The sequence below is a fragment of the Hylobates moloch genome, unplaced genomic scaffold, assembly GCF_009828535.3.
Source record: "Hylobates moloch isolate HMO894 unplaced genomic scaffold, HMol_V3 SCAFFOLD_19, whole genome shotgun sequence".
Classification (NCBI taxonomy): domain Eukaryota; kingdom Metazoa; phylum Chordata; class Mammalia; order Primates; family Hylobatidae; genus Hylobates; species Hylobates moloch.
Window position 1 is genome coordinate 48,066,104 of NW_026652294.1, and position 18,217 is coordinate 48,084,320.

An 18,217-nucleotide genomic window follows, 5' to 3' on the forward strand; every position below is an offset into this window, starting at 1 on the left:
AAGCCCCGTCTCTACTAAAAAATACAAAAAATTAGCCGGGCGCAGTGGCAGGTGCCTGTAGTCCCAGCTACTGGGGAGGCTGAGGCAGGAGAATGGCATGAACCCAGGAGGCGGAGCTTGCAGTGAGCCAAGATTGTGCTACTGCACTCCAGCCTGGGCGAGAGCGAGACTCCGTCTCAAAAAAAAAAAGAGGATGCCCTTCATCACTCCCTTGTGCTTCTTCCCGGGTTGTGGTTTAGCAGCTCCAGAAACAATGTTTCCCAAGCTTGGGCCTTGAATCAGGGCACCCATGGCAGTGCTCAGCAGAGACCACAGGACTCCAGAAGACTGGAATATCTGCAGTGCCTTTCTGATTCTCAGAAACACGTGGCAAAACCCAGTCATTGCAGCCTCTCTGAAGCATTTTTCCTCCTCTGAGGCTTGGTTTGAATGTTGGGATGATGGGAAAATCCAAGTTATTTAGTATGCAAAGCTCTGCTTATTAAAGCTAGAGAGAAATGTTTTCTTTCTTGGAGAAAAAGGTGACCATGCAGTAGAGGTGTTTCTATAAAAGCAGGTATCTATAGAACAATTTGAAGAACACAGAATGTTCTAAAAATAAAGTATACTGAAACAAGCATTAACCAAAAGGGCTTGTCAGATGTCAGCTGTAGACTCAGAAGAATCAGTTTTATGATGAAATGCAGTTGAAACATTTGGATTCATTTGAGTTTCTTTTCCTGGCGCCTATCTTAACTTCCTCTTTAAAACCAAAAGTCTCAATTTTTCTTGTTTTTCAATAGTGAATTATTTACTGAAGAAAACATCAAAACTCTTTTCCACCTCAGACTCTTCTGTTGCCCCTGTAATGGTGACTTCTCCTTTCTGTCGAAGCTTGAGCTTGGCACCTTGGTGCATCCCTTCAGCATCAATGTCGTGATGAGGCTCTACAAAGCACTGTCATTTTACTCCGTCTAGCCAGCTCTGGCTCTGTATTCCAAGTCAGGACAATTCTTTCTCCCACTCTTAGAATTTCAAAGAATATATAACTCTCCATATTTGTATAAATCTTTTCAGAAAAGGTTTGTGTCACCCTTGGGAAGCACCCTGGACAGGAGACCTTGAGGGGCCTCCGCACATGGTGTCAAGTAAAGGAGTGGATGTTTACAGAGCTCAGGGACCTGGGAGCTTGTCAAAATAGACGTGGAAAATTAGCTGGGTGTAGTGGCAACATGCCTGTAATCCCAGCTACTTGGGAGGCTGAGGTGGGAGAATCACTTGGACCCAGGAGGCAGAGGTTGCAGTGAGCCAAGATGGCGCCACTGCACTCCAGCCTGGGCGACAGAATGAGACCCTGTCTCAAAAAAATAAAAATAAAAACAAAGTAGACGTGGAAGCATAGGGTGCCCCCTTCTCCTTGGTATTCAGTTAGGAAAACTCCCATCTGCAAAGTGCTTCTCTCTTTTTAGCAGAATTAGGTAATAGAAACAGACTGCCTGGTAAAATTGTAATAATTGCACAAGACTTGGTTAACTTTTTTCTTTTTTTTTTTTTTAAAGAAACTTCCTTTTACCATCCCAGAATTGGTGCAGGCATCCCCATGCCGAAGTTCAGATGGAATCCTCTACATGGGTAAGAGTTCCTGTCTCCAGCTCTGAAACTTGTGTCTCTTTGATGTAAGTCCCGGAATCTGGGAAAGTGGCGTGTGGAGAGAGAGGGCGCAGTCACCGCCTTGCCAACCCTTTCTTTCCTGGGTTGTGCTTCAGGTGCTGTTCTCCCCAGGGTCAGCTGACCAGTTAAGAAAGAGCTCCCCCAACTTGGGAGAAGAATTGACATCATTAATATGGTTACTCATTTAACAAGCTTTTAGTTGCTGTGTTGACTTAGTCCTGAGATTCCAAGATTGCAACATACCCAGTGGCAAATGGATGAAATTTAAAGTGAATACAATCGTCTAAGCCAAGAAAGGAAAGCCAGGCTCTGCCTGTTAATTATAGGGCTTTCTTAGTATTTCCTGCTATCGGAATATTTGATAAAACAGCACTTATAGCTTGCCTAGATAAACTGCCTTCATACCTATGGGGTCACAGCTTTCAAAGCATCAGATCACCTGCTTTTCTTTTACCATGTTGCTGCCAAAATGTCAATAAAAAAGCATTTGCAACACAAAGGAGAGCTGTATTTATCTTGAAATCATAGTAGTAATAATAGCCCGTATTTATACAGCAGCTTTCTTTTTGAGGAACTGAAAGTGCTTATTGCCTATTCATGCCTCGAGGAGCTTTATGTGTATTTCTGGGTCTCAAGTGCAGGCCAGACTTTTAAGGTTTTGCTCAGGACACTGGGACTCTTGCTTCCTTCCACACCTTCAGAATGAGGAACTCCCAGCCTAGGAATTTGGAGGAAATGATCGGCATAGATTTTTCTCTCTGTGGGCCATGCCCTGGGAACATCTGATAATCTTCTGACCATCCATGTCACTGTGTCGTATCTGGTCTTCCAGCTTTTGCCAGCAATTCGTCACTTATAGTCTGCTTAGGGTATTGTCTTCTCATCATCTTTGTGCTGTGGCCTCTTAAGCGAGTTCATTAAACATATTTAAGAGCATGGTAGTTGCCCAATCTACCCATTAAAGTAATAGCTGAGTTATGTAAACTCTAGTGGTCCTTGAAGTAACCAGCTATGTCATGCTAGATGGAAAAGGTTCATGGTCCTAGCTCTGTTCTCCTCTACCTTCAGATCATACTCATATTATGATTTTGTCATTGAGAACAGAGTTGCGATCCATGGGTAAGTTGCACACATGTGGAGCAGACATGTATGCAACATCTGTTAGAACTTTAGAAGTATAGCTTTAGCAAATTATAGGCCAGGCGCAGTGGCTCACGACTGTAATCCCAGTACTTTGGGAGGGTGAGGCAGGAGGTTTGCTTGAGGTCAGGAGTTTGAAACTAGCCTGGTCAACATAGTGAGACCCTGTCTCTACAGAAGAAACATTTTTTAAAAATTAGCCAGGTGTAGGCCAGCTGCAGTGGCTCACGCCTGTAATCCCAACACTTTGGGAGGCTGAGGCGGGCAGATCACGAGGTCGAGAGATCGAGACCATCCTGGCTAACACGGTGAAACCCCATCTCTACTAAAAATACAAAAAATAAGCCAAGTGTGGTGGCATGTGCTTGTAGTCCCAGCTACTCAGGAGGCTGAGGCAGCAGTATCACTTGAACCCTGGAGGCGGAGGTTGCAGTGAGCTGAGATTGCACCACTGCACTCCAGCCTGGGCAACAGAGCAAGTCTCCGTCTCAAAAAAAAATAAAAAATAAATAAAAATTAGCCAGGTGGCTGGGCATGGTGGCTCACACCTGTAATCCCAGCACTTTGGGAGGCTGAGTTGGGGGGATCACGAAGTCAGGAGATGGAGACCATCCTGACTAACACGGTGAAACACTGTCTCTACTAAAAAAAAAAAAATTAGCTGGGTGTGGTGGCACGCACCTGTAGTCCCAGCTACTCAGGAGGCTGAGGCAGGAGAATCTCTTGAACCTGGGAGGTGGAGGTTGCAGTGAGCCAAGATCACGCCACTGCACTCCAGCCTGGGTGACAGAGCGAGACTCCATCTCAAAAAAAAAAAAAAAAAAAGAGCCAGGCATAGTGGCACATGCCTGTAGTCTCAACTATGGGGAGGCTGAGGCAAAAGGATCACTTGAGTCCAGGAGTTCAAGGCTGCAGTGAGCTGTGACCACACCTCTGTACTCCTTGGGTGACAGAGCAAGACCCTGTCTCAAAAAAAAAAAAATTTTTTTTCAAAGGCTCTGTGACCTTCTCCAGCATCTCAATATTCTGCTTCTAAGAGTCTCCAAAACAGGAGACTTTTCCAATAAGTTAGGAAGATAAAAATGACCACCAGAGATCATGCTTTACAAAATAGAAATATACACGTCACAGTGACTGTGTTGACCTTCACATTGGATGCCCTTGCTACAGACTCTCCATTGCTAGGATGCTGTTGGGTATATACCATTGATACATATGCTTTGGGTTTTCTTAATATATAGTGTTATTTACTGTGCTGTCTGCCTGTCATAATCAGCTGACCAAGATTAGGGGTATGGCCCGAGGCCAGGGAATTACTTACTGGCTGGGAACAGAGGCCGAGACAACTTTGACATCCTTAGCATTAGGTTGCAACCAACTCCACTGACCAGTCCCAGGTACTAGTTAATTATAGTCATAAACAGTAACTGTAGGTCCTTCTCACATGGGGGCTGGTCAGTAGGGAGGTTGAGAAATGTGAATGATGGTTATTAGGGAGATGAACCCCTGGGCACGTTTCTGTATTTCTATAGATCCCAGTCCACGGGAAAAGGATTTCCCTTCACAGGCAAGACTTTTCATGTTTAAAGCCACTCATCAAAGCAATAAAATCTAACTCGAAAGTTTGGGGAACTTTTTTAAACTATAATTATGTCATTAGGTTTGGAGGAATTTGTATACCATGATTAGGTTATTAAATTATTATAAGACCTATGGACCTAAGAATTTTTATTATCTCTGCATTACCATTTATATCATCACCTTAGAAACGACATCCTAAGAATTTCAGGTCTATCTCTCTCAATACAAAGCATCTTGGCTGCTAGTTTGGCAGCGATACTTTTTTCCATATGGTGTAAACGGCAGTGTGTTTTTGTGTCCTTTCAGGTAAAAAGCAGGACATCTGGTATGTTATTGACCTCCTGACCGGGGAGAAGCAGCAGACTTTGTCATCGGCCTTTGCAGATAGTCTCTGCCCATCAACCTCTCTTCTGTATCTTGGGCGAACAGGTAAGAAATGAACCTTTGTCTTCTACAACCTGCCTGTTTCCAGAAGATCGGAAGAAGCTCCCCAGTCTCCTTCCCTAGAAGGTGGTCAGAGCTGCGTTTTTCCAAACACAGGTCCCATTATGTCATTTTCCTTTATAAGACCCTTCAGTGTCCCCCTACTGCACAAGGGATACAGTCCAAACTACACCACAGCCCAGAAAAACCCCTGTGACACAGCTGCCACCTCTCTCACCTCATTTCTCTCATTTCAAAGTTGCCCGGCCGGGTGTGGTGGCTCACGCCTGTAATTCCAGTACTTTGGGAGGCCGAGGCAGGTGGATCACCTGAGGTCAGGAGTTCGAGACCAGCCTGACCAACATGGCGAAACCCCATCTCTACTAAAAAAATACAAAATTAGCCAGGTGTGGTGGCATGCGCCTGTAATCCCAGCTACTCAGGAGGCTGAGGCAAGAGAATCGCCTGAACTGGGGAGGTGGAGGTTGCAGTGAGCCAAGATCAAGCCACTGCACTCCAGCCTGGGCAACAAGAGTAAAACTCCATCCCAAAAAAAAAAAACAAAAACAAAAGTTTCCCAATTAGGATGAACTACCTGCAGCTCCCAGAATAGCAGTGCTGTTTTTAAAGACTTGTAGTGGTGTGGTCCTCTCCACCAGGTATGCCTGTTTTTGTCTATCTGGCAAATATCCTCTCACACAACTGTGCTCAAAAGTCACCTTCTCTGTGAAGCCTCTTCTCCAGCCTCACAGTCCACACCCTGCTCAGGAACACCCAGCTCTCCCATTCTAGGGGCACACGTAGCAGTTAACAGGCCTGTAGTGGCAGCCATCTCACCCCTCGTCATTGTCCCTTTACAGGCATGGTTGGCACCCTCTTCACCACACCATTTTGTGTTTCCTCCCTTTTCAGCCTCTTTCTTCTTAACACTTGGCACTGCATATTTATAAATTCTATGTGCCTACTTCCTGCCTCCCTCACTAGAATATCCGTTCCCTGAGGGTGCGACTTTGTTTTGCTCAGCTGCTGTCTCTCTACACCAAGCACATTGCCTGATGTGTAGCAGGGGCTCAATGTTTGAATGTATGAATGGGTGGGCCCCATTATTGCAGAGACCTGCCTTACTCATTATCATATGCGCAGCACCTCACACATGTCGGGGATGCCATTAAAATTGTTGAACGATACTTAAAGCTAAAAGGAGAAACAAAAAACATTTAGAAGGAAAAAATTATACCAAAAACCTAGGATGAATTCATTACAATTGAGCACTACCTTTAGGTCTAAACTTTCAGGCAGCCAAGGATTTGAAAAAAGAGAACCTTCCTGAAAGTGTTGGGGAAAGCACTGCATTTCTAAAACTCAGTGAGACTAATCTTGGGCCCTGCAGAAGCTGGTTGGGCTCTCCTGGAAATGGGTGGAAGGTCTTAGACTGTAAAAATCAGGTATTCCAGCTTCTAACTGTAGTGACTGCTTAGGATTTACATGTTTACCTTTTCCATTAAGTAAATTCTTACAGTGGCCCCAGCTTCATCCAGATATAAAAATTGTGTCATTCTCAGGTGAAATTGTGGTGTTCGAAGGAGCTGGGATGTGCATGAGGTGGAATGTGTGTGCATGGGTGTGTAAATCCATTGCCTCCATTATCTATTGCTGCATGACAAACCACCCCAACTTAGTGCCTTAAAACAAGCATTTTATTGTTTATTATTCTGTAGGGAATTCAGGAAGGACTCAACAAGGACCCATCATCTTTACTCCACATGCTTGGTTGGCCTCAATCATGTATCTGAGACTTCAGTTCAGTTCCATATGACGTTTCTCCATACAGATAGCCTGGACTCTTGACATGGCAGCAGACTCCCTCTTGAGTAAAAATGGGTGTTACAGTGCCTTCTAAGGTCTGGGCTCAAAAGTTCCAGAACCTTCCTTCCACTGCAGTCTGTTGGTCAAAGCAAGTCTCAAGGCCAGCTGAGAATCAAGGGTAGAGATATAGACTCGGCCTCTTGATGGGAAGAGTAACATGCATATTACAAGAATGGGAAGAATTGGTGGTAGTGACCTTTAGAGATGTTCTACTGCAGTCATCCCTCAGGCTGCGGTAGTTTACAACCCTCCCACTCCCTCCAAAGACCCCCGAAGTCCAATCCCAGCATCAGTCCCAAAATCTCACGTCTCGTTATCTGCATGAGGTCTGGAGGTGGATGATGCTCCTCAAGTGTAGCACCTCTTGATCGGAGACCTGTGAATTAAAGAGACAGGATCTTTCTTCCCTTCCCATCCCCTACCCAACATACAGTGGTGAGACAGAGACAGGATAGCTGCAGTAAACATGTTCACTCAAAAAAGGTCAGGAAAGAGAGACACATATCACACATTGGGTCTTAGTAATTCTGAAATCCAGCCAGGCACATGTTTTCGGGTTCCCCTCCTCCAGGGGTAGGGAATATTCCTTCATTAGGGCCCAGTTTTGCCCTCTGGGATTGGTTCCCTAATACAGTGCTCTCAGTGGCTCTTGGTTCTGCCCTCTGAGAAGTCCTTTCTTTTCCATAACAAATGGCCAGTTTTGTATCTTTCTCAATCCGTTCCTTGTCCATTGAAATTTGGGGATCTAGAAGCCTTTTTTTTTTCAATTTGACTGTCTCTGATCCTTTTAGTCTATGCTGATACCACTCCTTTAAAAACTATGTGGGCTTCCCATGTGTCAAATTATAGTTTATCCCATTAGATAAAAGCCATACCCACAAGTCTCTAGATTTTAGAATATGAGTGCAATGGGACAACACATGGTTTTTAGAACTCCCTTGATGCAGAGGGTCTGTGAGGGTCCACCTTAAAATCTTTCGGAGGTCTCAGAGAAGGATCTTACAGCTTCAACTTTGATTTGATTGATCTTTACCCCGAGCCCATTTTTTGTTGCTGGCAGTACCCTGGATTTGATCTTTTCCCTAAAGTTATTTTTTATATTGAGAATCTTTTCTAGCGGTATTCAGTCCTGGACTCTTTATAGTTCCTCTGTATTCTGCTGACTGATTTCTTCCTCAGCTCATTTGTCTCACAATATATCATAGACAGCTAAGAGAAACGATTCAACATTTTCTGCCTTCTGTCTGGAAATCTCCTTAGTTGGATCCCTGAGTTGATTAGGTACTTTTTCTGTCTTCCGAGTTGCTGCAAGCAATAGTCATACTCATCATGACACCCTCCACAAGTTGGGTCACCCCTTTTCCACTTTGAATAGCAGTGCCCCCTCTGGACTAGCAAGTCTCCACCAACCTTTTTGTCAGCCTCCCAGCCTCCACCTGCCAGCTGGTCCTAAAGTCAATGCCACATGTTTTAGGTGTTTGTTATGGTGCCATCCTGCTTCAAGGTGCCAATTTTTAATTGTCAGCAATCCATTGCTATGTAATAAGGCACCCCAAGGCTTAATGGCTAACAACAACATTCTATTGCTTACACTTCTGTGAGCCATGAGTCCAAGAGCATAGCAGGGGTGGCTCGTCTCTGCTTCCACATGCTGTCGGCCAGGTTCACTCATGTGTCTGGGCCTTCAGTTCTGCTCACATTGCCTTTCTCTATCGACATGGATAGTCTGGACTTTTTGGCCTACAGTTTAGGGAGGATTTGTTTGTTGTAATTAGATAAGGACCACACCTCAGTAGATACTATGGCCGCTCCGTGGTAATGGGCTGGCTGGTCTGTGTTCTTTAGAATACACCATCACCATGTACGACACCAAAACCCGAGAGCTCCGGTGGAATGCCACTTACTTTGACTATGCAGCCTCGCTGCCCGAGGACGACGTGGACTACAGTAAGTGCTCTCTGCTGGATTTCACAAGCTTGGGCCAGTACTTTTGACCTATGTGGAAACAGTTGCTCCAGAAAGTAGGATTTTCTTTTAAGATACTCTTTGTCACCAGGTTCTTTCTTTCCATGGACTTTTCATGGGCTTATCGTAAATACTTCCCACAGTCAATGTGCAGGGGCCTTGGTGAAGTCTGAAGGGAAACCGAAGTAAAATGGTGACAAGCTTAGCCAGAGAGGAAGGAGGACATCCCTCGTTGAGTCTTTCTATGTCACAGAAGGAATTTACTGCAAGCCCATGGAAAGTAGAAGTAAAATCAGCATAGGACATTAACAACCCTGTCAAGAAGGCCACTCTGCAAATGTGACTCATCCCTAGTTATTTCTGCAGTTAACATTCACCCAACTCAAACGAAAACTAAAAACCAATTTGCCACCTTAACATTGATATGAAAGTTGGACTCTGCCTTTTCTGGTCAAGGACCTAGAATATTTTCATTTTTCTCTGAGGACTCCTTTGTGAATCTGATGGGACAGTGTCAGTGGTTCAGGTCTGACTTTCAGGGTGTTTTTTTGTTTTTTGGGGGTTTTTTTGAGGCAAGTTCTCCCTCTGTTGCCCAGGATGTGTGCAGGAGTGCAATCGTGGCTCACTGCAGCCTCAAACTCCTGGGCTCAAGCGATCTTCCCACCTCAGCCTACTGAGTAGCTGGGACCACAGGCACGTACCGCCACTCCCCCACCTCCTTGGCTAGTTTTTTTTTTTTTTTTTTTTGTAGAGACGGGGGTCTCACTATGTTGCCCAGGCTGGTCTTGAACTCCTGGACTCAAGTGATCTTCCCACCTCAGCCTCCCAAATTCTTGGGCTTATAGACATGAGCCACCACAGCTGTCCCTGACTTTCAGTTTGATCGATGGGTTTCAAGTGACTGCTATGAAATGCCAGATTAATAGGCATCTCCATTGGCTCCTTTCTCCTCAATATTTCCTCTCACATATTGAATAGAGTGGTAAAGAACATCACCAAATAAATTGCCTTTGGGAGAGTGATCTTGTCTTGTGTTTATAAGCCAGCCAGCTCTCAGCGTCTTAATATTATAGAGACTAAGCGAGTTCGTTGGAAACAAATGACATTGCTCAGAGGAGATCTGAGAATATTCCAGAAGTCTTGTTTCCTCTAACTGAGTGACCACAGCCTGCCACAAGAGTAGAGGATGTGGTTGCAGGATGGGGTGAGACTCAGCATGCTTTGTTTATTTGATCTGTACAGAGATGTCCCACTTTGTGTCCAATGGTGATGGGCTGGTGGTGACTGTGGACAGTGAATCTGGGGACGTCCTGTGGATCCAAAACTACGCCTCCCCTGTGGTGGCCTTTTATGTCTGGCAGCGGGAGGGTCTGAGGAAGGTGATGCACATCAATGTTGCTGTGGAGACCCTGCGCTATCTGACCTTCATGTCTGGGGAGGTGGGGCGCATCACCAAATGGAAGTACCCGTTCCCCAAGGAGACAGAGGCCAAGAGCAAGCTGACGTGAGTTGGGAGCTCGGGGAAGGAGAGGGCGGCCGTGGCCTTTGTGTTCTGGTGCTGTTGCAGTGTAGCAGGCCTTGCACGGGAGGCCAAAGACAGGGCAGTCTCTGAAGCCATGAGGAATATTTAGAGCCAAGACTGCTTCATTTGGAAACCTCAGAATACAAGAGCTGAGGGGCACCCATTGACGCTTCAGAGTTCCTAAATATTACATAAAAATCATGGGTGGGAGGTGCCGGGCACCATGGCATACACCTGTAATTCCAGCTACTCGAGAGGCTGGGGTGGGAGGATTGTTTGAGCACAGGAGTTTGAGGCCAACCTGGGCAACATGGCAAGACCCTCCTCCTGCCACCACACATACACAAATAAAGGTGGGGATAGGAAAGAGACTGCCAGTGTAAGTATAGTTTGGATCTATCTTAGGTGTTAGGGATGTAAGAGATTTATTTTTTTAACTTTCTATATTTTCTAAATTTTTAGGTTATATTCATTTTAAAAATCAGAAAAAATAGTTACAGTGTGTGTGTGTCCAAGACTCAGCAGGCTTCTGTTCTCCATCCCCCTCTTAATAGCCTATCACTGAGTCACTTAAACTCCCCAAGCCTCAGTTTCCTACTTTATATATAGAGTTGTGTGGAAGATCATATAAGGTAATATGCCGAAAAGTGTTTAGATTGTAAAACACCATTCAAATGTAAGGTATTCGTTGAGAGAGGTTTAGATAATGTAGTGGATGACCGATCCCAGGTGGGTTCTTGACAGTAAGCAGAAGGGCCCAGGGGTGTAGCTCTCACCATTTTCCATCTCCCTGATGTCCCACATGGGGACAGACTACACAGCTGGGGAACCAGAAGTCTCACCAAGTCTGGAATTTCTTATGCATCCCTTTTGCTCTCAGCATCCAGAGTAGAGCAGCTGACCATTTCTCAGAAGTTCCGTAGAACCTCCAGGATCCTTAGAAAGCACAAGGCAGAATGGGGGTAGTTCGGGTGGTCGCTGGAGTGAAAATGTGTTGTAGAGGGTCATCTGAGGGGCCTCGGCGGTGGTGGTAAGCACTCAGTCTCCTGGATGGCCACTGGACGTAGTCCTTTCTGCAGGCATCGTGGGCATCGTCTAGTCCAGCCCTGCGATTTTGCTGAGGCTTGACGTTAGGTGGCTTGTCCGTGTTTCTGCAGTGAGTGACAGCTGAGACTGAAGTCCTGTGGCCCTGTTCCCAGGGCAGTGTCCCTACCTTCACACCCCTACTGCTTTCCTCCATGTCTGGGGGGTTAATGTGATCATCCCTGTGGGTGGTATTTGGGGTTATGATTCCTCCCTTCTGTGGGATCTGGAAATTAAATGACGCTGGAATGCATATATCTGTTTTTCTCCTAGACCCACTCTGTATGTTGGGAAATACTCTACCAGCCTCTATGCCTCTCCCTCAATGGTACACGAGGGGGTTGCTGTCGTGGTAAGTCCACTATGGAGGGCTCGCAGCTGCCTAACCACTTCTGTTCCATTTTAGCAAAGAGTGACTTTGCTATGCACAAGCATCCTGCAGGTTAAGAATGAAAAACACAAATCTTAAATTCTCAAAAACAGTTTCTGCACATGCCACGTTCTACTTTGAAAGAAAGATACATGACAAAACAGCCTCTTAAAGCCAAGGAATCCCTGATTATTCCCTTTTGCTTTTGTGGTCAAATCTAAACTCCCCAGGCTGGTGTTCATGGCCCTCCTTAATCCAGTCCCACGATGCCCTTCCGCCACCCTGTTAGTTTCTCTGTGTGCGTTGTGTGGCCCAACCATGTGCACCATCTCCCTGACTTCTACAAGCTCCCTGTTCATCTTTCCCTAGGGCCTTTGTTCAGGCTTCTCCTCACCTCACACTTCAAATGCCCTTTCTTCTTCCTTTTCCCTCCTCAAACCCTTTGCATGCTTTTGCCATCTCGCCGAGCCTCCTTGGGCCTCACCAGCCTGCCTCAAGCATTCTGTCTCCGGAAGTCCAAGGCATCATAATCCTAACTGTTTGTCCTGATCCCTACAATGCTTGGGCTGTGTGGTTGGCTCTCTTGTCTTCCCAGTGATTTGGGCGGCTGCTCCTGTGAGTAGACAGCCCCTGCCGCTGTCGTAGTTCCAGCAGCACCTGAGCCAGCACCGGGCGTGTGGCTGGACTTCATTCCGCCCTGTTGGTTGCATCAATTGTGACTAACAGAGATATCCATTCGTTCTCCTTCACTTATGTCTGCTTCTCATAATAGCTTCTTGGAGTTCTATACACACACTTCTTGTTCCCCGGTACCCAGACATAAGAATCTAAAAAGACGTCCATAAAGACATCAGTGCTGCTTGTCACATCCTGAGGGAGGAGCTTCTTTGCCCAGACGTTGGACCTTTGTGTCTTGCTCTGTCCTAGACTAGCCCTGCACTAGAAATCGCTCACCTTTCAGGACAGTGGCTGGGACGGTGTGCCAGTGGGACCTGCTCTCCCTCCAGGGCTCCCGACCCTCACTGCACCCTCTCCACAGCCCCGCGGCAGCACACTTCCTTTGCTGGAAGGGCCCCAGACTGATGGCGTCACCATTGGGGACAAGGGGGAGTGTGTGATCACGCCCAGCACGGACCTCAAGTTTGACCCCGGACTCAAAAGCAAGAGCAAGCTCAACTACTTGAGGAATTACTGGCTTCTGATAGGTAAGAGCGGGTCTCGCACAGTAGCCTGAGGTGACAGTGTGCTGCCTCCTGGTGGGCGACCGCCGGCCCTGGTAGTTACACCCTACTCAGCTCCGAAGGCCTTGTGCTCAGAGCCTTTCCTGGCTGGCCCCTGAGACCTTGGGACATTTTTACCCCCAAGGAAAGTGGACAAGCTATCTGTGTTTCTGAGTCAGTTTTTGAAAACTGTTTAATGTTCCAAAACTCAGGTACTAAATTATGTAAACCTTGTGTGATTATCCAACATTAAGCCCTTTAGAATGCATTTCCTCATTCCTCACAGCGACCCTGTGTGAGGTAGGTACCCTCGTCATTTCCATTTTATGGTTAAGAAAACTGAGACTGTTTCTATAGAAGAATTAACTTGAAGTCCATGTGGGCATGAGGGTGAGGGGTTGGAGAGGTGAGGGCTGAAGACCCAGGAGGGATTAAATCCCAGGATGGGTTGAGAGCAGCAGAGTCAGGGGCTGGTCGTGGTTCTAGGGCAGTATCGTCCCAGGTATGTGGGAAGGTCCCTTTTTCCTCTCTCTCTCGTTTTTGCTGCAATCACTAATGGCCGGGGGTTGAATAGAGGCCCTGTCCCAAGAGAGATAAGAAGTTGAGATGACACCCAAAGGCAGTGAGTGTGACAAACGAAGGCGGAGGTGGGAAGAGCTGTGTTCCTGGCGAGTGTGCCAAGTCATTAGAGCAGGAGGGAGTTTTCTTGAACCCCATCTGCCCTTCCTGTGCCCCACCCCCCACTGTTCTGCCACCTCCCAGCCCAGCAGGGGCAGAGCAGGGCAGGAGGTCAATCGGGTGCTGGAGCACCCAGGGGCCGATGCAGTTTCTTCGCTCTGTTCTCTTCCTGTCGTGCTTGCTGGTGACAGGTACTAGGGGAGAAAGAGGTCAGGGCTGGGGCTCTGGAAAAGAGATGTGGGGCAGCTGGGAGCATGTGGGGACTAGGAAACAGCAGGATCTGCCAGGCAGTGCGGTGTAGGTGGGGATGTGTGTGACCAGGTATTACGGGGGGAAACCAGGTATCCTTGAGCCCTGATCGTTTTCTTTATAGATTGTCAAGGTCCATTTCTTTTTTCATCCTGATTCCTTGTAGCCATTTTTATTTTATTTTTACCAAATAACGAGTAAAGGAGATGACAAAATAATAATACGTTTTTATTAACAGAAGTAGTTGGAGGAGCACGTATGAATAGGCCCATGGTGAGAAAAAAATAGCTAATGAGCAGAGGTCATTGCAATTACAAGGCTGCTCAGCATTATGTGCCAGTTAAGGGGCTCCCAGACTGCCCACCAGTGATTAAGAAGTGGAATTAAGGAAATGTGTATATATGAGAATACAGAAAATATGGGGGCAGGGAGTCCTCATGGTTAACTTGTAAAATGAGATCCCTTTAAGATGGAAAGGTTGTCCAAGTAAGGAAACTACGAAAACAGCAAAGTATAAGGAGTCTGTTAAGTGTAAGGATCCCACAATTCGAAAGCCTCTTTTGAGGAGCTCCAAAGCTCGTCATCTTAAAATATGTCACTGAGACTACGGCAGTGTCTCCTGTTGACGAGGGCTATAAGTAAAAGGATATGCCCTTCTATGTCCAAATGTGTCCTTTCATTTTCTCTTTGTGGAAAACATTAAAGATATTCCAGGTTGTCATTAGTCTTGAAAATACAAGGATCCAATTAGCTTGAGAGGCATGGTCTGTGGGTTGCCCCAGAGCCACGGCCCTGACCTTGGGTGCTTTCGGCATCAGAGCTTAGTTAACTAGGCATATATAAGCCCAGGAGAGCCTGATTCAGTAGGTCTGGGGCAGGGCCTAGCCATCTGCTTTTTGCTCTGGAGTCTGGACCTAAGAGATAATGATAGATGAATACATCAAGAAGACCAGGTAATATTTGTACAAAATGTTTAGTGGTCTCATGAGTAAGGTTGTACAGTGGTTGGTCCAGCGTGTGCAGTGTGATATGAATGAAGGCCCAGCTCCAGGAGAAGCCTGTTTACAAGAAGGTTGACAGGAGAACTAGGGGGATTCAGGCTAATGCCTTCCATAGCAGTCTCTTGGCAGGTGTCCTACCAGACAGGTAGGACCCTGAGCACTGAGTGCGTGTTGTGGGAAGGGCAGGACACTGCTGCACAGCGTGGCGTGTGGAAGAACACCTCACTTTTCTTACACCATAGGTCTCTTGTTAGTGAGCCTCAGAGTTACCCGCACATACTCACATTCAGATTCCTGGGCCCTACCAGCAAGTCTGATTCAGAGGTCTGAAGTGGGCAGACCACACATGGAGAAATCCTGCTCCCAAGCAAAGCATGTCTCAGAGCTCCTTGGTACACAAGAGAAACTAGTGGTGGCTCAAAACAAAAGTAGGTTTCCCTTAAAGAACGATATTATGTTGTAGATAGAGAACTGACCTAAAGATGGGGAATCAAAGAGGAATTTTCCAGATCAAGAAATGTACACAGCTTAGACTAGTTCCTGTTTGTTGTCATCTTGGCATGTATGTCATGAAATCTTTGATAGGTTTAGGGGAACAATGGAAATATAAGGTGAAAGAGACGTGACTGAGAGTGAGATCTGCTCACAGCCAGAGAACAGAAAGGAAAGTCAGCCAGGCTGCTGGCATCCTAATCTGAAAAAGTGACCTGGCTCTTTGGGGCAGTGTGTGGACTCATTTTTAGAGCTGAATGGATTATCAAGCCCTATCAAATCCCAGTTCCCTATTCTAGTCAGCTTTGTATCTCTTACAGCAATTTGCACACAATAGATGCTCAATAAATGCATAATGAATGCTCACTCAGTAGCCATGCGATAGTTGTGTGGAGCAAATGAACGTGGAGCGAGCTATGGCCCCATCCATCTAGCAGGTGTGTTCTACTGCTTTCTCGCAAGTAATATACCACTTTCCCCGATGGAAGCTCACATTTAGATAATAGTAGGACTAGAACTCCACCTGAGCAATTTAAATACCAAGATGGGAATTCGGCAGCCATAGAAGAGTGACGTTACAGGAAAAAGCATTGAAAGGAGAACTCCTTGAACTTTTAATGAAGCCTCATAATACTTCACCTGTGGATTGGGCCCACGCAGCCCCACGAGCCTTGCATCTGGTGCCTCTCAAATGTCCTGATCCCTGTCATGACAAGGACACTTCTTTGCTCCTCAGTAGGAGACTTGGAATACTGTATTCTGCCATCAGGTAGTAAAGGTCCTGCTTTGATGGCATTTTCTGGTAACTGCCACTCATTTTCTCTAACTCGCAGTCCTGCTGAGAATTTGTGTTGTGGACCCCTCAGTGGGTAGCACCTGTTGCCTAAGTTTAGCGTTGAGTGCCACCACAGCTCAGGAAACTGTTCTCACTAAAGGTTTTGTTTCCTGTCATAGGACACCATGAAACCCCACTGTCTGCATCTACCAAGATGCTGGAGAGATTTCCCAACAATCTACCCAAACATCGGGAAAATGTGATTCCTGCTGATTCGGAGAAAAAGAGCTTTGAGAAAGTGAGTGAGGAAGTGACCAGTCGGGGGTTGTTGATGTTAGTGTTGGGAGGGTGAGGCATTAGACTTTGCCATTGCCTTCTGAGCTTGCAGCCTAGTCTGGGAGGGAAGAGGAATGCACCAGAATCTAAAGCAAAAAACATAAATGGTTAAGGGCTAGTGGAGAGGAATAGGAAGCAACTTGTGAAGGAAGGTGCAGGAAAGGCAGCAGGCCCAAGCTAGGCCTGGACCTGGATGAATGGGTAGGATTTGGCCAGGTAGAGGGAGCAAGAGGGCACAGGAGGGAATGGAACAGCAAGGGCAAAGGCCTGGAGTGGGAAGAATGCTGTTGTACCCAGCTCCCAGGCTGTGGGGAGAAAGGCCTGGCCAGACCCGAGGCTACTAAGCAGGGAGCAGTAGGAAATGGGCTCGCATGGGTAAAAAGGAACCATGTTACAGGGCCTGAAACAAGCCCTGTGGAGGAGTTAAGAGTTGTTGAAGGCTGGGTTGGGTGGCTCACACCTGTAATCCCAGTGCTTTGGGAGGCCAAGGCAGGAGGATCACTTGAGCCCAGAAGTTTGAGACCAGCCTGGGCAACATAGCAAGACCCTATTGCTAAAAAAAAAAAGAAAAAATTGTTGAAGAAATGATGAGACCTGAAGTTTTATGAAGCAGACAGAGAGTGGTCTGGGACTATTTGCACAGAGTTCCAGGGGCTCTCCTAGCACACCTTGGCCTAAAGCCAGAGGAGAGGGAGTAGAAAGGACTCCAGACCGGGAGCTGAAAGCATCAGTTGAGGAATTCAGCAGCCCCACAGAAGTCAGCCTCTTTCTCCAACCTCTCTCTCATCTGCTGGTGCCCCCTGTTAGCTTTACCCAATCAGAAACCCCAGGGGGTTGGGGAGGCCATTGCTTTGGCCCATACAGGTCAGCCTTCTGGGGCACAGAGCTGGTGGAGGAGGTGGAAGGGTAGCTCTGCAGGAGGGAACCCAACATGGCCAGGGAAGGGGAAGAGGGGACGTCTGAGGCTTTAGTGAGCTATTCAGGCTTGGCAGCTTCTGCAGCCCTGCCATGGGGGGCCCAGGGACAGAGACGCACCTGGGCTACCTGAGCAGGGTCAGAAGAAGAGAATGGCTGACTGATGCGGAGACCAAAAGCACAACAAACTCATTTGAGAGATTTAGATTTTATTCAGAGACAAAGGAAATTGTAGACTTTCAAGATTCCAGGGCACAGTATCTGTTTACCATCATCTACGGAAGTAGCCAGGTTGGAGAAATACATTGATTCCTAAAACAGCAATCTTAAACAGCATTGTCCTATAATCTTATTAAAATCCTGCATATTCATTATTGAACACTTAGAAAATAAACACATACAGAAGAAAATAAGACAGTGCCCTTAATTTAACACCCAGAGGCAGCCACATGTCAAATCTTTATATTTAACCATCTAGTCTTGGATAACGGTCTTTGAAAAAGTATGTATTAAAATACTCTCAGGTGCATCTGTATGGTGATGAGACATACAGATGTCCCTGGCCACATGCCCACATCCCTCCTATACAGTCTGCAGGCCACAAACCCCCAAAAATGTGGGAGGCACTGTGGGAGTGGCACGAACAAGAGGGGTGCACCTGGAAGGGGAGAGAAGAACATTCTAGGCAGCCATCTGAGGGGAGGGGTGAAATGGTGTGAGCATGTGGGGAGTTTAGCATATGGGAAATTCAGCATGTGCCAGGGAGGCTGTGTTCGTTTTGTTGGGCAAATGATAAGGGCATAACTAGAATACTAGATATTTGAAAATGAATCAATGCATTTTTCTAAATGCATGTTCCACGAAGTCTTAGAGATCTGAGGAACTCTAGGGAAGCTCCATTTTTATCTGATTTAATTTTGGGCTTCTAAATTTTCTTTAACAAACGCTTCT

At 46.4% G+C, this 18,217-nt stretch overlaps 1 protein-coding gene across 5 annotated transcripts in view; it reads left to right on the forward strand.

Moving 5' to 3' along the window:
• ERN1 (endoplasmic reticulum to nucleus signaling 1) overlaps positions 1 to 18,217 on the forward strand; it is a 91,434-nt gene that overhangs the window by 53,715 nt on the left and 19,502 nt on the right. For 2 of the 5 annotated variants that reach the window (XM_032138656.2, XM_058431553.1), the window contains exons 5-11: positions 1,539 to 1,611; positions 4,678 to 4,800; positions 8,506 to 8,607; positions 9,868 to 10,129; positions 11,504 to 11,582; positions 12,640 to 12,805; positions 16,195 to 16,313. In XM_032138656.2, coding sequence (XP_031994547.1) covers positions 1,539 to 1,611; positions 4,678 to 4,800; positions 8,506 to 8,607; positions 9,868 to 10,129; positions 11,504 to 11,582; positions 12,640 to 12,805; positions 16,195 to 16,313 — 924 coding nt within the window. Of the gene's footprint in view, positions 1 to 1,538; positions 1,612 to 4,677; positions 4,801 to 6,512; positions 6,779 to 7,805; positions 7,942 to 8,505; positions 8,608 to 9,867; positions 10,130 to 11,503; positions 11,583 to 12,639; positions 12,806 to 16,194; positions 16,314 to 18,217 lie in introns of those variants that run through there. The other 3 variants (XM_058431554.1, XM_058431555.1, XM_058431557.1) reach the window with 3 other exon arrangements.